The 16,901-nt window shown below is 45.3% G+C and overlaps 1 protein-coding gene across 1 annotated transcript; it reads right to left on the bottom strand.

Moving 5' to 3' along the window:
- Window positions 1–8,991: 8,991 nt before the first annotated feature.
- On the bottom strand, window positions 8,992–15,530 carry LOC123345355 (CMRF35-like molecule 7). The gene is made up of 5 exons (XM_044982145.1): window positions 15,424–15,530; window positions 11,816–12,166; window positions 10,732–10,846; window positions 9,778–9,920; window positions 8,992–9,551 (listed from the first exon to the last, which is right to left on the bottom strand). Exons 1-5 carry the CDS (start codon window positions 15,461–15,463, stop codon window positions 9,493–9,495), a joined length of 708 nt encoding a protein of 235 aa, XP_044838080.1. The 5' UTR covers window positions 15,464–15,530; the 3' UTR covers window positions 8,992–9,492.
- Window positions 15,531–16,901: the final 1,371 nt, after the last annotated feature.

The raw sequence follows: 16,901 nt of genomic DNA, 5'->3' as shown, positions 1-16,901 counted from the left end.
ACCCAGAAAGAAATGGAGATAAGAACAGCTGTACTGGGTCAGACCAAAGGTCCATCTAGCTCAGTATCCTGTCTTCGGACGATGGCCAGTGCCAAATGCTTCAGAGGGAATGAACAGAACAGATGGATATAAACTGGCCATCAACAAGTTTAGGCTTGAAATTAGATGAAGGTTTCTAACCATCGGAGGAGTGAAGTTCTGAACAGCTTTCCAAGGGGAGTAGAGGGGGCAACAACCCTGACCGTCTTCAAGACTGAGCTTGATAAGTTTATGGAGGGGATGACAAAACTGCCTATAATAGCATCTAGCCGGTCTGCGCCAACTATTAGCAAATATCTCCAACGGCTGGAGATGAGACACTAGATGGGGAGGGCTCTGAGTTACTGCAGCCAATTCTTTCCCAGGTGTCTGACTGGTGGGTCTTGCCCACATGCTCAGGGTTTAACTGATCACCATATTTGGGGTTGGGAAGGAATTTCCCCCTGGGTCAGATTGGCGGAGACCCTGGAGGTTTTTTTGCCTTCCTCTGCAGCATGGGGCATGATCACTTGCAGGTTTAAATTAGTGTGAATGGTGGATTCTGTGTCACTGGACGTCTTTAAACAATTATTTGAGAACTTAGTAACTCAGCCAGAGGTTATGGGTCTATTACAGGAGTGGGTGGCTGAGATTCTGTGGCCTGCAATGTGCAGGTCAGACTATACGATCGTTATGGTCTCTTCTGGCCTTAAAGTCTGAGTCTATGAGAACAGGGCAATTTTTTGACTGATCCATCCTGTCCTCCCAGCCCAGCTTCTGGCAGTCAGAGATTTAGGGACACCTAAAGCATTGGGTTGCATCTCTGACCATCTTGGTCAATAGCCATTGATGGACCTATCCTCCATGAACGTATCTAATTCTTATTTTGATCCCAGTTATATTTTTGGCCTGCTCACATCCCCTGGCAATGTGTTCCACAGGTTGACCTGTGCACTGTGTGAAGAAGTACTTCCTTATGTTTGTTTTAAAACTGCTATCTATTGATTTCATTAAGTGACCCCAGGTACTTTTGTGTTTATATAAAGGAGTAAGTAAGACATCCCTATTCACACCCACCCCCCTTAGTCACCTTCTTTCTAAAATGAACAGTCACAATCTTTTTAATCTCTCCTTGTCTGGAAGCTGTTCCCTAATCATTTTTGTTGCCCTTCTCTGTCCTTTTTCCATATCCAATATACGTTTTGAGATGTGGTGACCAGACCGGCAAACAGTATTGAAGGTGTGAGAGCACCATGGAGCCATATGGCGGCATGATGTTATTTTCTGTCTTACTATCTATCCCTTTCCTAATGGTTCCTAACATTGTTCACTTTTTTTGACTGTTCCTGCACATTGAGCAGATGTTTTCAGAGAACTACCCACAATGACTCCAAGATCTTTCTTGAGGGGTAACAGCTAATTTAGACCCCATTATTCTGTGTATATAGTTGGGATTATGTTTTCCGAATGTGAATTACTTTGCATTTCTCAACACTGAATTTCATCTGCCATTTTGTTGCCCAGTCACCCAGTTTTGTGAGATCCCTTTGTAGCTCTTCACAGTCAGCTTTGGACTTAACTATCCTGAATAATTGTATATCCCCTGCAAACTTTGCCATCTCACTGTGTATCCCTTTTTCCAGATCACTTCTGAAGATGTTGAACAGCACTGGTCCCAGTACAGATCCTGTCTTCACTGTGAAAGGTGTTTGTTCCTATCCTTTTTCCTATCTTTTAACAATTACTGATCCCTAAGAGGACCTTCCCTCTTAACCCATGACTGCCTACTTTGCTTAAGAGGCTTTGGTGAGGGACCTTGTCAAAGGCTTTCTGAAAGTCCAAGTACACTATATCTGTTAGATCACCCGTGTCCATGTGCTTGTTGACTCAAAGAGGATGAGGCATGATTTTCCTTTACAAAATCTGTGGTGACTCTTCCCCAACATATTGTGTTCATAAGTGTCTAATTCTGTTCTTTACTGTAGTTTCAACCAATTTGCCTGGTACTTAAGTTAGACTTATTGGCCTGTTATTCCCAGGATTGCTGTCATCTGTGTCATCTTGGCTATCTACCAGTCATCTGTTACCGAGGCTGATTTAAGCTATAGGTTACATATCACAGTTGGAGGCTGCAATTTCACATTTGAGTTTCTTCAGAACACTTGGGTGAATACCATCTGGTCCAAGGTGCATATCACTGTTTAATTTATCAATGTTTTCCAAAACCTCCTCTACTGATACCTCAATCTGGGACAGTTCCTCAGATTTGCCACCTAAAAAGAATGGCTCTGGTGTGGGAATCTCCCTCACATCCTCTGCAGTGAAGATCAATGCAAAGAATTCATTCAGCTTCTCTGCAGTGGCCTGGTCTTCCCTGAGTGCTTCTTTAGCATCTCGATCATCCAGCAGCCCAATAATTAATAATTTTTGTTTTTGGTAGCAGAGAAGATTTATATATAGCATGAGGATGAGGAAACAATCTGACTGGCTGGTAGTACTGTCTGCGTGTTTACAGTCGGACAGTTCAGAACTAGTTAACTGTATCTTCCTATCTTGTGTAGATTCCCATGTATCAGAAGAAAACAGTGTCTTGGCTGTCCAAAAATAGACTAAATGTTTTCCTTTTTCGTTTTTTTTTTCTTCTCACTTGTGTGGGGCAGATGGGATCGTCGGTAATACCTTCTTTCTCCAGCCCTACCTAAATAACTTCTCTGAAATTAACTAATAGCCTGCGCTTTTTAGTTCCAAAGTGCTGTATTAAATCTCCCAACACACACACACACACACACACACACACTCATCTTGGATAGTGACACAAACATTCTGCCTCTTTGGCTCCGCCAAAAAAAAAAAAAGATCAATGGCCGGGAGTGGAAAAACACCAGTGTGTCCTTTAACCTAATATATGTAAGATGCGCTGACATATCTAGCATTTTATTTATTTAGATTTAGATGATATAAAGATGCCTCTTCACGGCTATAGGCACCCTAACACATCATTACTAATAAGATTGCAACTGGCATTAAAGTAATCACCAGGCACTCGGCTAGCCACCTACCTACCAAACTCCTTTCAATTCCTTCGCTGTGCAGTAAGTATTAGAAACCAAGAAAGGGGAGGGGGACACGTCTTCCCTTAAGGATCATATTGCTGTTAGTCAGCAGTGTTTCTACTGCTGTCACAGGTCTGAGCGTGGAGAGGAAATTCCATTACTACACAGCCACCAGGACAGGTGATAGAAGGAGGGTAACCAGCCTGTTCAGCAGGGCTTTGTTACATCCATGTTGCACAGAAGAAGATAAAATGAATAAGAAACAAATATAGACAATTTTTAAACATCCACTTGTATACTCCTAATGTTTGTAGGACACCCAACAATGAGCATCAAGAAACTTGTCTTATCACTAAAGTTAGGCCAAGAGTTCACAAAAGAGTCGTTGAGTACCCCATTTGCAACCCCTTTGAAGAGTTCTGAATTTTCAAAAAGTGCTGAGCATCCGTGGCTCACAATTGCTGCGGGGGGGCGGGGGTCTTCAAGACACTCAAAATCACTAGTGACTTTATATAACCTTGAGCTGGATTCTCAAACATCCGCACAGACCAATTTGGAAGACAACTCGCTAACTACCCCAGCTGACCGTGTTACCCAAGCTAATCTCCAAATCGGGAATTCCTAGCCAATGCTGTACCCAATAGCAATACTCCTCAACCAAAGTACTTCCACAGAAATGAACATGTTCATTTATAATCCAGGGAAATGTCTTTCTGTCCTCTAACAAAGTTCCAGTCCTTTTTATCATTGTGCTAGGCTACAGGCATGTTGCAGCAAACATTTCTTTTATGACCAGATATATCAGCAGGTGAGTAAACCTAATACCCCCAAAAGCAGCAAAGAATCCTGTGGCACCTTATAAACTAACAGACGGTTTGCAGCATGAGCTTTCGTGAGTGAATACCCACTTCTTCTTGCATCCGAAGAAGTGGGTATTCACCCACGAAAGCTCAGGCTGCAAACCGTCTGTTAGTCTATAAGGTGCCACAGGATTCTTTGCTGCTTTTACAGATCCAGACTAACACGGCTACCCCTCTGATACTTAATACCCCAAAAGTAATTTTTCTAATGGTATATCCCAAGGTGCATATGCACACAGGTTGTATGCATTAGGGACAGAACTGCCATCAGTCATATTGCTAACAATAGATTATCAGCCCAGCAAAGTGCATGAAGCTTAGAGCAGGGGAGAGGTGTTAATGCCACAGTTCAAACCTCCTGACCTTTCAGCAGCAGGCAAGCATGGAAATATTTGAAGATCGTTGGCAGGCAAGTATTAACGTTCTATAGTACCTGAATGTTTCCAAACCACTTAGATCACTTTGATCTGCTGAGGATAAGGTAGCATTTTTTAAAGGGCAGATTTTACAAAGGTATTTCAGCAAATAAAGCTGTAGCTAGATTCCTAGTGGGATTTACAAAAGTGCTTAATGTGACTCTAGGTCAGGGGTAGGCAACCTATGGCACGGGTGCCAAAGGCAGCAGGCGAGCTGATTTTCAGTGGCACTCACACTGCCCAGGTCCTGGCCACCGGTCCAGGGGGCTCTGCATTTTAATTTAATTTTAAATGAAGGTTCTTAAGCATTTTAAAAACCTTATTTACTTTACATACAACAATTGTTTAGTTATATATTATAGACTTATAGAAAGAGACCTTCTAAAAACGTTAAAATGTATTACCGGCACGCGGAACCTTAAATCAGGGTGAATAAATGAAGACTCGGCACAGCACTTCTGAAAGGTTGCCGACCCCTGGGCTAGATGCTTAGGCTGCTTATGTGTTTTTTGTAAACCCCACTAGGTGCCTAAGTCCTGTTGACTTTCAATGAGACTTCGGCACTTCGATTAAGTTACTTAGCAGCCAGAGTCCCCTTTGCAAAGTCACTGTAGCAGTATTGAAAACTTTCCCTTAGAGCTGAAGCATTTAGATTAAAAACCATTTCCAGGTGGAGTTCTGCAGTTTGGGTTCCTACCTGGAGAGAGCTTCTGGGAATGTGGACATTTTGGCTAAAGAATAAACTTGTGTGTCTAAAATTAGGCATCTAAATGCAGGTTTAAATTTGGGTACACAGGTTTGAAACCACTGCCTTTGTTCCAACAGTCCTTTCCTAGTAATATCCTCCTCCCACCGATATTGATGACAAAAATCCCGTAGCAGGATTCTTAGGCCTTTGCCCTCATTCCACTGACCCCTAAAGAACTCCTTCTCACCTGGGAAAACAATCCAGCCCCAGCCAGGGAAAATTCTCATTGTCCTGGTTCCTTCTCCGAGCAGCAGAAAGCTAAATGGAAAGTAACGCGCTCTGCAATAAGTTGAGTTTTCTATGTGGGCCTAGGCCAGCCAGGACCACCTTTCTCCTCTAATAGGCTACAGTAAAAGCGTGACCCCTTATGGACAATTATTTAATTTTAGTTTACGAGTTCCTGTTTTTGACCGCTTCACTTCCTTCTGAGAGGAGTAGATGCTGCTCACTCTGATCTTTGTGGTTGGGTTATTTTGGGAGGGAGTGTCACGTCACCTGTTTTTAAACTTCTGTTTATATTTTCTTCACAATCGGGCCTGTTTTTTGAACTTCTGCATCCTGTTCTCGTAATGGAATGTCTAATCATGCCCCAAAAGCATGAACAGTAACTGTGTAGGGTGAGGCCTAAAACAAGATCATAGTGGATCACAAGCTAAATATGAGTCAGCAGTGTAATACTGTTGCAAAAAAAAAGCAAATATCCTTCTGGGATGTATTAGCAGGAGTATTTTAAGCAAGACACAAGAAGTAATTTTTCTGCTCTACTCCATGCTGATCAGGCCTCAGTTAGAGTATTGTGTCCAGTTCTGGGTGCCACATTTCAGGAAAGATGTGGATGAATTGGATTAAATCCAGAGAAGAGCAACAAAAATGATTAAAGGTCTAGAAAACATGGCCTATGAGGGAAGATTGAAAAAATTGGGTTTGTTTCTTCTGGAAAACAGAAGACTGCGGGGGGACATGATAACAGTTTTCAAGTATGTAAAAAGTTCTTAAAAGGAGGAGGGAGGGAAATTATTCTCCTTAACCTCTGAGGATAGGTCAAGAAGCAATGGGCTTAAATTGCAGCAAGGGCAGTTTAGGTTGGACATTAGGAAAAATTTTCCTGTCAGGGTGGTTACGCACGGAAAGAAATGGCCTAGGGAGGTTGGGGAATCTCTATCATTGGAGATTTTTAAGAGCAGGTCAGACAAATACCTGTCAGGGATGGTGTAGATAATAATTAGTCCTGCCATGAGTGCAGAGGACAGGACTAGATGACCTCTCGAGGTCCTTTCCAGTCCTATGAGTCTAAGGTAAGAAGATCCTGAGATGGAGTAAATTTGTATAACGGTATTGAATTTGATGGAGTTGATCTGATTCCCACTAGCTGAGGATCTAGCCCAATAAACATAAAACCATCCACCTGCCTCCTGAAAAAAAATCTGAGTAGATCTAGAAAGATGGAAACACCTTGTTGTGATCCTTCAAGGTGCTGGACACTGCAAGACAAAGGTTTCTAGGGTTGTGTGTGGGACTGGAGATATTGGCTAATGTCATTCAGTTGCACAATCCAAGCAGCTTACACGCTAGAGGCTGTGTGTGAACAGCCCAGGAGCGGGGGTTCTCACAGCAAAGCAGAGTAAGCCTGACTCCCAGAGTCGAGGATTGGCGTGATCTAGCAGATAGCTTGTCAGGATAATACGAGGGGAATGTCACCGCCACCTCTAAAATAAACTGACCAAACTTCCCTCACTATAGACTTAACAGGCTGAATTTTTCTCTCAAACACTTACAATCCATTGACTAAGTGTATGTCTAATGGTGTGGGTGTTTTTTTTGTTTTTTTTTTTTTTAGAATCTAAAATCTAAAGGTTTATTCATAAAGGGAAAAAGGTAGAGATGAGAGCTAGAATTGGTTAAATGGAATCAATTACATACAGTGATGGTTGGCAGGCAGGCAGGTCTGCCACTGGCAGCTGGTTTTGGGTCAATCTCTTGGTGTCCATCTGATTCTTGGATTGTAAAAATTTTTTGCTGGCTGTAATTAGCTGGATCAGATCTCCTGTTACAGTATAAGAAACAAAGCGCTGGATAAAACTGTTTTTGTTTTGTTTTTTAAATCCACCTCAGACAAGACCCACTGAGCCAGGACTGCAGAACAGAAATCAGTGATGCTCCGCCAAAGTCAATTTAACCAGCCCAGGCCCATAATCTCTTATGGGATTCTCTTCATGTGCATGTGAAATTAAATTGCTTATTACTTTGTTTACCTTCACGGGATATCTTCTAGATAAACACTCTATCAATGATGCATTCAAATACCGGGGAGATTTTTTTTTATAGCACACCACAGATGTGCTTGGTGCTGTATAAGTGCCAACAAAGACTGAAAACTATTCTGGGCAGGAAATCAATCTACATCAAGACAACAGGAGGAGGTGACACTACTGAAGAGAGAGAAGTTAAAATTGAGTAGGATTGTGTGATTGCTAGGGAGACTACCCAGACACATACGCTAATGTGCAAACTGTTTATCTAGTATTATTTTAGTAGAGCTGTACTTTGGATTCAACCTTAAATGGGTTTTGAAAAAGGACTTAAAGGGGGCAGGAAAGGTGTTCACAAGTGAGTCTTTGGCCAGCAGTTTAGCCTGGGAAACGATTGCAGCATAAGCCCCTTGGAATTCTAGTAGGTGGTTGGTTGGGCATCTCTTCTTCATTCCTGTTTAAGTGTTCAGACTAACTCTACAATTTTAATACACAACTACTCAAGAGGTTTCTCTTTGGCTGCCCCAAAGTGGAGAACACTCATCTGCTAGGGCATTGAAAGAGATCTTCTAAAAAAACGTTAAAATGTAGGACTGGCACGCGAAACCTTACATCAGAGTGAATAAATGGCGACTTGGCACAGCACTTCTGAAAGGTTGCCGACCTCTGTCCTAGGGACTGATTCTGTTTCAACCATTGTGGAAGCTGTTGAGGCCAAGACTTTCCAAAGTGACTAGTCTGTTTGGATGCTCCCCTTGAGCCACTTTCTTCTAAAGAGAGTGAATGCTCAGCACATTCTGAAAACTGGCTCCACAGAAACCCAGGCGCACACAATCCCTATGGGTATTTTTTTTAACTTGGTCTGAAAGCCTTCCAAACCCTCATTTCTAGGTCAGTGGTCCATCGTTCCTCCCTGGCCCACTTCCAGTGGTGGGAATAGAATTCTGGGCATCATCCGTCAAGATGACAATTCTTGCGGCACATTCGTCCTTCCCTCCTGGCTGAGGCCTAGCCTGGGAGTGAAGTAACAACAGGAATTGAATATGAGCCCTCGTCTAGTCTGCAATAAGGGAAAAGAGGAACTCAAATACCGCAAGCCTTCTACAAATAGAGAACTACGTCTGTTATAAAGGAAGTGTTAAGAAACAATGAACTCAAGGTCAGGATGGGCCAAACTATACGTATTCTTTTTTTTTTTTTAAAGAACACTAAGCAAATAAACCAAAAAACCACCAAGAGCTTTTCTTTCACTCCTAACTAGTTGAAAGTGCAGTGGTGAACACACCCCTGGTTAACCAATGGAACCTGGTTAAAGGTACAATGGTCAGTTTGCCTTTGTGTGTATATCTAACTATAACATACATTTTTTTCTCATGGTCTGGTTTCATTGTAACTCAGTTTAAATAAATTGGGGACAGTTTAGTGAATCTTCACAGCAGCCTCCTATCTGCTGTATTTCTTCTCTCCGTGTGCACCTCTCACTGTTGCAAGTAGCAAGTGTAATCAATTAGAACTTAAACTCATTGATTTCCCCTCCCCCACCCCGCCTTACAGATACATCTGCATTTCAGCTGTCACTGATTGACCCACAGACCAATCCAGCCCACCCAGACATCCACATTCTCACTGAAAAGGTTTTATTGGTTTGGGTTTTAGCACATGACATCATGTGACTGCTCACATCCTCCAGCCACAATGGCACCCCGGTGCTTGGGCTTCTTTTCTTATCTGATGCCTTTCTGGTGCTAACCTCATGTGCCCCTTACACACTTCATAACAAGAGGGTGAAGTGAACGGAGAGCGCGAATGGGCAGTTTGTTATGGAAGCTCTAGGAGGGATGGTAGATTTGGTTACTGGGATATTAGTGATTTGAATATTTTATCTGTTTAGATGGACAGAGAATATCAAAAAATGCTCTCCAGGGTTCTAGGTGCCTTTGCCATATATTCAAAATCTCTCATCTAGTACAAACAAGAGTCAGGGCACTAGACTCCTCAAAATTAGGGCAGAAATGCCACTCCCCCCCTCCCGCATGCAGAGTCTGGTTCTCATTCTTGTATCACTGGCACTGGATTTACACCAGTGTAGCTTGATAGGCTTCACTGGAGCTGTTCCACGTTCTCACGTGTGTGAGAGGAAAATCGAGCTCAAGGTCCCTCTGCTGGTTCTGATCCGTTCCTAACCTCAGAATGAGGCAGGTCATGAGCTGAAACGAAAAACAGAAGCCACCAGTTACTGGGTGCAAAGCACTCGATGTTGGTTGCTTTTTCCATACCCATCATGGTATGAGTCTGCTCCCGTGTGTCTCTCTGAACTGCTGAACAGGGCTATGCACTAGTGTATGAGGGGATCTCCTCATTCATATGCTGGGCAATAAAACTAGACTAAAGTAATCTGATGCAGTGTATAACCCCCATGAGGGAGGCTCTCACCGTGTCCATCTGGCACCAGCTTCCTGGAGTTTCTCTTGTTCTGTACGCTCAGCCAGATTGCGGCACAGACTAGGCACAGGAAAATGCAGGTCTTCAAGAAGCCCAGGAGTAGCAAAGGGATGAAATGGTTGCTGAGTTGGTATCTAGGTAGGAGAAAGAAAATGGCACCTGGTCTGTAAGGCTCTGTGAGGGAGCAAACCTGTCTGAATAAAACAGGCCTGGCTACTCCGTCTGAACGTTTGAGTGAGATTTCCCAGTGAAGTGGAGGCCTCAGCAAACTCCATCCATTGGGATCATCCATTTGCTCACAATATTTACTTGAAAGCAGCAATCAAAATCATCTGGAATGTTAGTGTTGGCCCAGAGAAGACCTGATAGCTGCTTCAACATTTCAGCTGTTCCCCATTGACCTACAAATCAATCCTACCCTCTCTGAATCCATGCTGTCCTGAAAATAGACTTTCTTGTGGCATACAATATATGTGAGAATTCTTTGCTCTTGTTAGGGAATTGGTAGAAAGCAGGGGAATAGAAGGTGATGATGGGGTCTCCTCTGTCTAGAAGGACCACAACAAACTTCAGCCTCATCACAAGAAATGCTGATTCTGGGTTTCTATAGTGCGATGTGATAACAAACGGGTTTAATTGAAAAAAGAACGAGGAGTACTTGTGGCACCTTAGAGAGTAACAAATTTGTTAGTCTCTAAGGTGCCACAAGTACTCCTCATTCTTTTTGCCGATACAGACTAATACGGCTACCACTTTGAAACCTGGTTTCATTGAGGTAACTTTGGTGGGGGTGATAAATCTTAGCAAAAGAGACAATTACGTGGAGTGTTGTCTCCAGCATAGGCGCACACTGGAGAAACCTCTTGTTTTCACTGAATGATATTGGCAAGGATGCCCTAGAAGCTACCTGTGCCATGGATTGCACCAAGATTGAAGCAAACAGACCTTCTAGAGTCCAGCTCTGGTCCTGAGGAGAAGTTACTACTTGGCTGTGCAGGATGTGACGTCTCTGTTTTTGGTGCAGTTGGTGATGATGGAAATGGAGCAGAATAGAAAAACTCTGTTTGACAGAAAACACCATATCATGATGTGATTTATGCTATATTAACGCTCCCGCTGCCCTTCTACCATGGCTTCATGTGCTGACCTGGAAGCTCTTCACAAATGATAACGAACTCACTCCCAACCCATGTGCAGTAGGTTAAAAAGGAATGAGCGAGAACACACTGAGAATCCCACCACAAACCGGCAGCCACCGCGGGGTACTAGCCCTTATCAAGTAGGGGATTATAGGTGGAGCAAAGCATCCACTCTGATTAGAAAAGCATTCACTAGGAGCTACCAGACTTAACCACTCCTGGTGAGTCGACTGATGTCCTGGGGATGTTCAAGATCCCAAAGCTTCCCGGCACGTGCCCCTCCTAGCCACTGCAATGAGAACACCGGCTCCTAGCAGGCAAGTCTGGAGGAGAGTGGAGGAGCTATCCTTTGAATGCAGTCTCCCTCTCACCTGTCTGTGGTGGGAGCTGATTGACAGATGAAGGGCAGCAGCTCCCCCTCTTATATCGCTGGGAGAGAAGCTACTGAGGCTGCTACCCCCACACCAGGGCTAGGGGTCAGGCTAGAGACAACCTTGGAGCCTCCGTCTCTGAGCAGTGCTGGCTCATTGCTGATCTCCCACATAGTTATGCCTGGTGGCTGGCAGCAATATCGGCAGCTGAGCAAAGCAGGACTCAGCATCTCCTAGCTGCAGCCAGCCTGGGAGCTGGTGCAGACCAGGCCAAGTTTGGAGAGGGGAATGACCTCTATCTTCCTTCCAGGGTGGTGCCTATGTGATGTGATGAATCATTACATGTGGATCCCAGGCCCGACTCTGATTGTCTCAAATCCACCCTCCCCATCTCCATTAGCTTGTTGACCAAGGAGAGGGGCCAGGCATAGCAAAGACTGGCCTCTAACCCTGCCCTCCCTCACCTTGAGCTACACGTGGGCTCCGCTTTGCCACAAAGAGATGGGAGCAAGGACTCACCTTGGAGGACAGTCACGCTAACAAGGGAATTAAAATCACTTTTGCTTCTTAGATTTATCCCACACCAGTAAATCCCAGTGTCTCCCAGTGTCAGGTTCTCCAAGGTCACAGTGAACATGCGCAGGGTGTGATCGTCTCTGATGGAGACTCTGTCCCACTTCACCTCGGCCTCCGACCCCGTGGTCTCAACCATTTTAGAGCAGCTCTGCCAGGTTATGCCGCTGCACCAGTATTTTGGAGCGTCCTGATATCCTTCCTGGTACTGACATGGCACAGACACTGAACTGCCCCAGAGCCCACTCACTGCCCCTGGGCCAGTCAGCTCAAAGGCAGCCAGCCCATGGAAATAACCTGAAAAACAAAATAAGGCAAAACTTGTCATCTCTGTCCCACACAGAAGGGTCAAGGATACAAGGCAGCAACTCAAGTGACTCCTGTCCTTTCTCCCAGACTGGTCACTGCGTTCTCCGTCTTACTCCCCCTTGCACTGGATGGCACAACCCCATGCAAAGAACCAGGGGAAACCTTATAAGAAATATCTTGGTGGGGGAAGTCTCTGATACCCAGGGAAGCATAAACACAATAGTGTTAGTACTAAGGATGCACAGCATGAACCACCATACAGAGATCAGAATGGCCACCAGCCCTGCCCTTGCGGGTGTCTCTTGTCTAAAGCAGACAGAGAGAAAAGGGAAGAGAATGAATCCGAGCCCACTGGTTAAATTAATCTCTCAGGCATGAATGGATGAACGTGAACCTTGCACCTGGAAGTACGAGAATCACCCCAGCAAAGGGCAGCTGCATCTTCCTGACAGCTGCTCCTTTCTCGCTCACTGTCTTCCAAATGCCCCAAAATGTGAGTAGTGCTTCTGAGGTGGTGCCATTTCCCCGTGGAGTTTGCAAAGCCTCCAATGTTTGTGACACCCAAAACACTTCTGCTTCTTTTACTCTTAGCCGATAACTTGTTTCCTTTTGCTGTGTTTTAATTTCACATCCCTCTTGTACGCTTTATAAATAAGAAGATAAAATAAAGAGAGAGACAATGGGCAGGTGGGGACAGGAGATCTTGGAAGATAGGAGTTTTGGGTACTAGAACAGCGGTTCTCAAATTGTGGGTCTGGACCCCAAAGTGGGTTGTGACCCTGTTTTAATGGGGTCTCCAAGGCTGGCTTACGCTTGCTGGGCCCTTGAGCTTTGGCTTTGCCGCCACCCTCCTGGGGTGGTGGGGCTCAGGCTTTGGCCTCCCACCCGGAGCAGTGGGGCTTGGGCAGGCTTAAGCTGTGGTCCCCGCTCCTGGGGTCATGTCATAATTTTTGATATCAGAAGGAGGTCACTGCGCAATGACGTTTGAAACCCCTCTACTAGAATGTATCAGTGACGTAACAGATGAGAACATAAACATCCCCTATGCAGGGTTCTAGGTGCCTTTGCCATATATTGAAAATACAAACAAAAATGGCCTCCTCGAAATTAGGAAGGGAAGCCCCCTGCTCTTGAATTGTGTGTCCTTGTAGTTACGCTATTCAGCCAGCAAGTGCTGTGTTCTCTGTAGGTCCTTAGACAGGGTATGATTGGTAATAAACAAAAGCGAGAAAGCTGGAACTCAAGCGGTGTGGAAACCTGTTTGTTCCCGTAGTTGTTTTTTTTCTTTAATAAACATTTTCCCTTTAAGAGAGGTGATAACACACTCCAGCCTTTGATACACAAATATCTACTCCCAGTGCTCCCCTTCCTCTCCAGAAACCTGTACCACAGGCAGAAGTTGTACTGGCCCAACAGTTCCCTATTTTAGACTAAGAGTGAGAGTGAATTCCGTGAAGCAGGTTCCCTCATGGGTCCCTGCCCTGGCTATACACTCCCGCTATACACTACAATCGCTGTGAGTATGTGGACAGGGTGACTGTCCTCGATGCAGACCCTGTCCTGGCTATACACTCCCGCTATACACTACAATCACTGTGAGTATGTGGACAGGGTGACTGTCCTCGATGCAGACCCTGTCCTGGCTATACACTCCCGCTATACACTACAGTCACTGTGAGTATGTGGACAGGGTGACTGTCCTCGATGCAGACTCTTTTCTGACACCGACTCTGTGTTTGACCCCCATGATTTCAGTAGAATTGTGCTTCCTTACACCATATGTTAACTTGGCTCTTTGCTCTGCCACCCCTAAATCTCAAGACAAGTTTCCCTTCTCCTTGCCCCGCCCCCTTCGCTGTATGTTCTTCACATTCAGACTCTCCTGTCTCACTGGCACAAACTGTTCATTAGGGAATTTTGAAAAGGATTCAGACCCTTATCTCTGCACAGGATGCAGAGAGAGAGAGACAGACTCCTGCAGGAGACTACGAATGGGAGAAAAACCCTTCATTGCAAACCACCTTTAAGGCTACAAATGCACTTTCTAAAAGATGAAAACAGAGAGTCTCACAAATCACATGACTCCAGGACCTAGGGCTTTAAGAAAACTACGAAACATCACAAGACTCCCAATAAAATAAGAATTGGCAACCCTCTTATTTTCTCCATAGACAACTTTCTCAGGAGACCGATTTTGATGTAGGAACAGATTCTGCACAGCTTGTCAGCACCATCTGTTGTAGGGTATAATCACTGCAAGGGCATATTTGGGGCTTTCAAGCTCCCATAGTGAAGCCAGCAGAGCTTGTGAACTGTGTAAACCCAGTAAGTTCAGTGTATTTCCAGTGATCCACAAAGTCTGTGAAGGCACACACCCTCACCCTGTTATGGAGGAGGTTAACCATTATTATAGCTCCTCCAGGCGTGCTCCATGCTAATGAGCTGCACCTGCAAGGTTTGTTCAGCCTGGAAGGGGAGGACCTTAAAAGGCAGGAACTCCTCACAGGAAGGGGGGTGAATAGGAGGAAGGCAGCTCTGCCCAGGGACTGCTGGAGACAGCGAGAGTCCAGCTGAGGGGCGTGCTGCTCAGGAAGCTGCACTGACCGCTGGTAAAGCAATACGCCCTGGGACGAGGGGTAGGAGGCAAACCCTGCAAAGGGGCAATACACTCTGAGAGAGGCAGCCCTTAGAGATGACTCTCTACCCCAGGGGTCGGCAACCTTTCAGAAGTGCTGTGCCAAGTTTTCATTTATTCACTCTAATGTAAGTTTTCGCGTGCCAGTCATACATTTTAACGTTTTTAGAAGGTCTCTTTCTATAAGTCTGTAATATATAATGAAACTATTGTTGTATGTAAAGTAAATAAGGTTTTTTAAATGTTTAAGAAGCTTCATTTAAAATTAAATTAAAATGCAGAGCCCCCTGGACCAGTGGCCAGGACTGGGGCAGTGTGAATGTCACTGAAAATCAGCTTGCGTGCCGCCTTTGGCACCCGTGCCATAGGTTGCCTACTCCTGCTCCAGGGGCTGCCTGAGAGACTGGTCCTTGGTCCAGCCAGACCTTCCCCACCTTGCAAAGGGAAGGAAAGAACAGGAGCCAACCCCAGCTTGTTGGCTTAGCCTGCAGAGAGCTTCCCCAAAGGCTGCCCACCGGGGGAGAAGAGCGGGTCAATGATGGACAATGAGACCTGTGGGGGTCCAGGGAGCCTGTCTCCCCCTCCCCCACAGAGCCCATGTCATTCTCACCTTTGAGAAGAATCCAAAACAAAACAGGGAGAATCCTCATTGTCCACCTGGTTCCCTCAGCAGGTGAATCTCTTGCCACAACAATCTGGTTTCTCCAAGGTAGCGCAGAGACTTTCTTTCTGTTGCCACCGTTAAAAATGAAACCCTCAGGCTCCCTGGCCAGTTCTTCAATTTGGAGTTTCCAGATTTCTCAGCTGCCTCACTTCTCTAAGATGGCTCTGTGATTGTACAGGTCTCTCTGAAAAGTTGGATCTACGCTGAGGTTTATGGGAACTGGGATGATAACAGCGATGTAGCTGCACAGGTGCAAACCCTGTATTGCCAACCTCAAGTATTCAAAAATTAATGAGTCAGGCCCCCAAAAGTCATGAGGCGGGCTTAAAAGTCCTGAGTATGTGTGACCTGGATGCCCCATGCTGGCAACTGATGGAGGTACATAGTTACAAGTCTGTTCTCAGGGACTTGTCTAAACAGGCGTGTTTCCACTGTGATCACCATCTTCAAGCTTTCACCCAAGGGGGATTTTGGCCTGTGCCAAAATCTAAAACCTCTCCGATCGTTGTGGTTCTTGCAGCTAACTCAGTCGGGTGAGAACAAGTGACATCTTTTGGCCCAGCCAGGTGTTCACGCTCTAGCCAAGGTGGAGACTTGGGCCTTTCCCAAGCACAAAAGAACTCAAGAAAATGACCTTGAATAGGGGGACCACTGTGGGCACAATGAAGTTGTAAAAACCACCCAGGTTATGAGAAGAGACTCTCTGGAACTGTATAAAAGGAAAAAGGAGGACACAAGATGGAAGCCATTACAGAGGCGATGCTCGGCCAGCAGGAGCGTCTCGTGAAAGGTGGATCCCAGCTTTATCAACTGTACAAGCACTGTATGGAATGATCATTGGGTGACAAATACCTTCCTAGATGGGAAAAGATCTGATGAATAAGCATAAACTCTAGAGTGCATTTTATATTTTATATTTTTCTTTCGTCTTTTGCTTCTATTTGTATCTTTACATTAAGTGTTGCCAGTTAAACCGTTTGGTTTTACTCTAGACGTGATTAGGTGCTAAGGAGAGTGCAGAATGGAGGGGACGCTAGTGAACTGGGGGCACTGCTTCCATGGAGGTAACGAATCTGTGTGCACTGCGAGTGCCCGGCGGTCGAGGGACTGCATACTCGAGTGTAATGAAGTGGGGTGAGCAGACAGGCTGCAGGGACCTGTGCCTGGGGGGCAGAGCAGAACTCTAGCGGTTACTATCTGCACGGGTTCTGCCTTCTCCACCCCAAGGGCTCACTTCGGGAGCCTCAGGGCTGGGCTGTGCAAATCGTTAGCCTGCAGAGGGAAAGAGCAGGGCTCACGGAGCCCAGAGTGGGGAACTTGTTTTGGAAGCAGCTGGTACTTCCGAGTGAGTTCCCCTCAGCGGGCACAGACAGCAAAGCTCCCTCCTGCTGTAAGCAAGCAATAGTGAGTCACCCTGTACCCCA

The sequence above is a fragment of the Mauremys mutica genome, chromosome 12, assembly GCF_020497125.1.
Source record: "Mauremys mutica isolate MM-2020 ecotype Southern chromosome 12, ASM2049712v1, whole genome shotgun sequence".
In the NCBI taxonomy this organism is placed as follows: domain Eukaryota; kingdom Metazoa; phylum Chordata; order Testudines; family Geoemydidae; genus Mauremys; species Mauremys mutica.
This window is presented reverse-complemented; position numbering and strand designations above follow the sequence as displayed.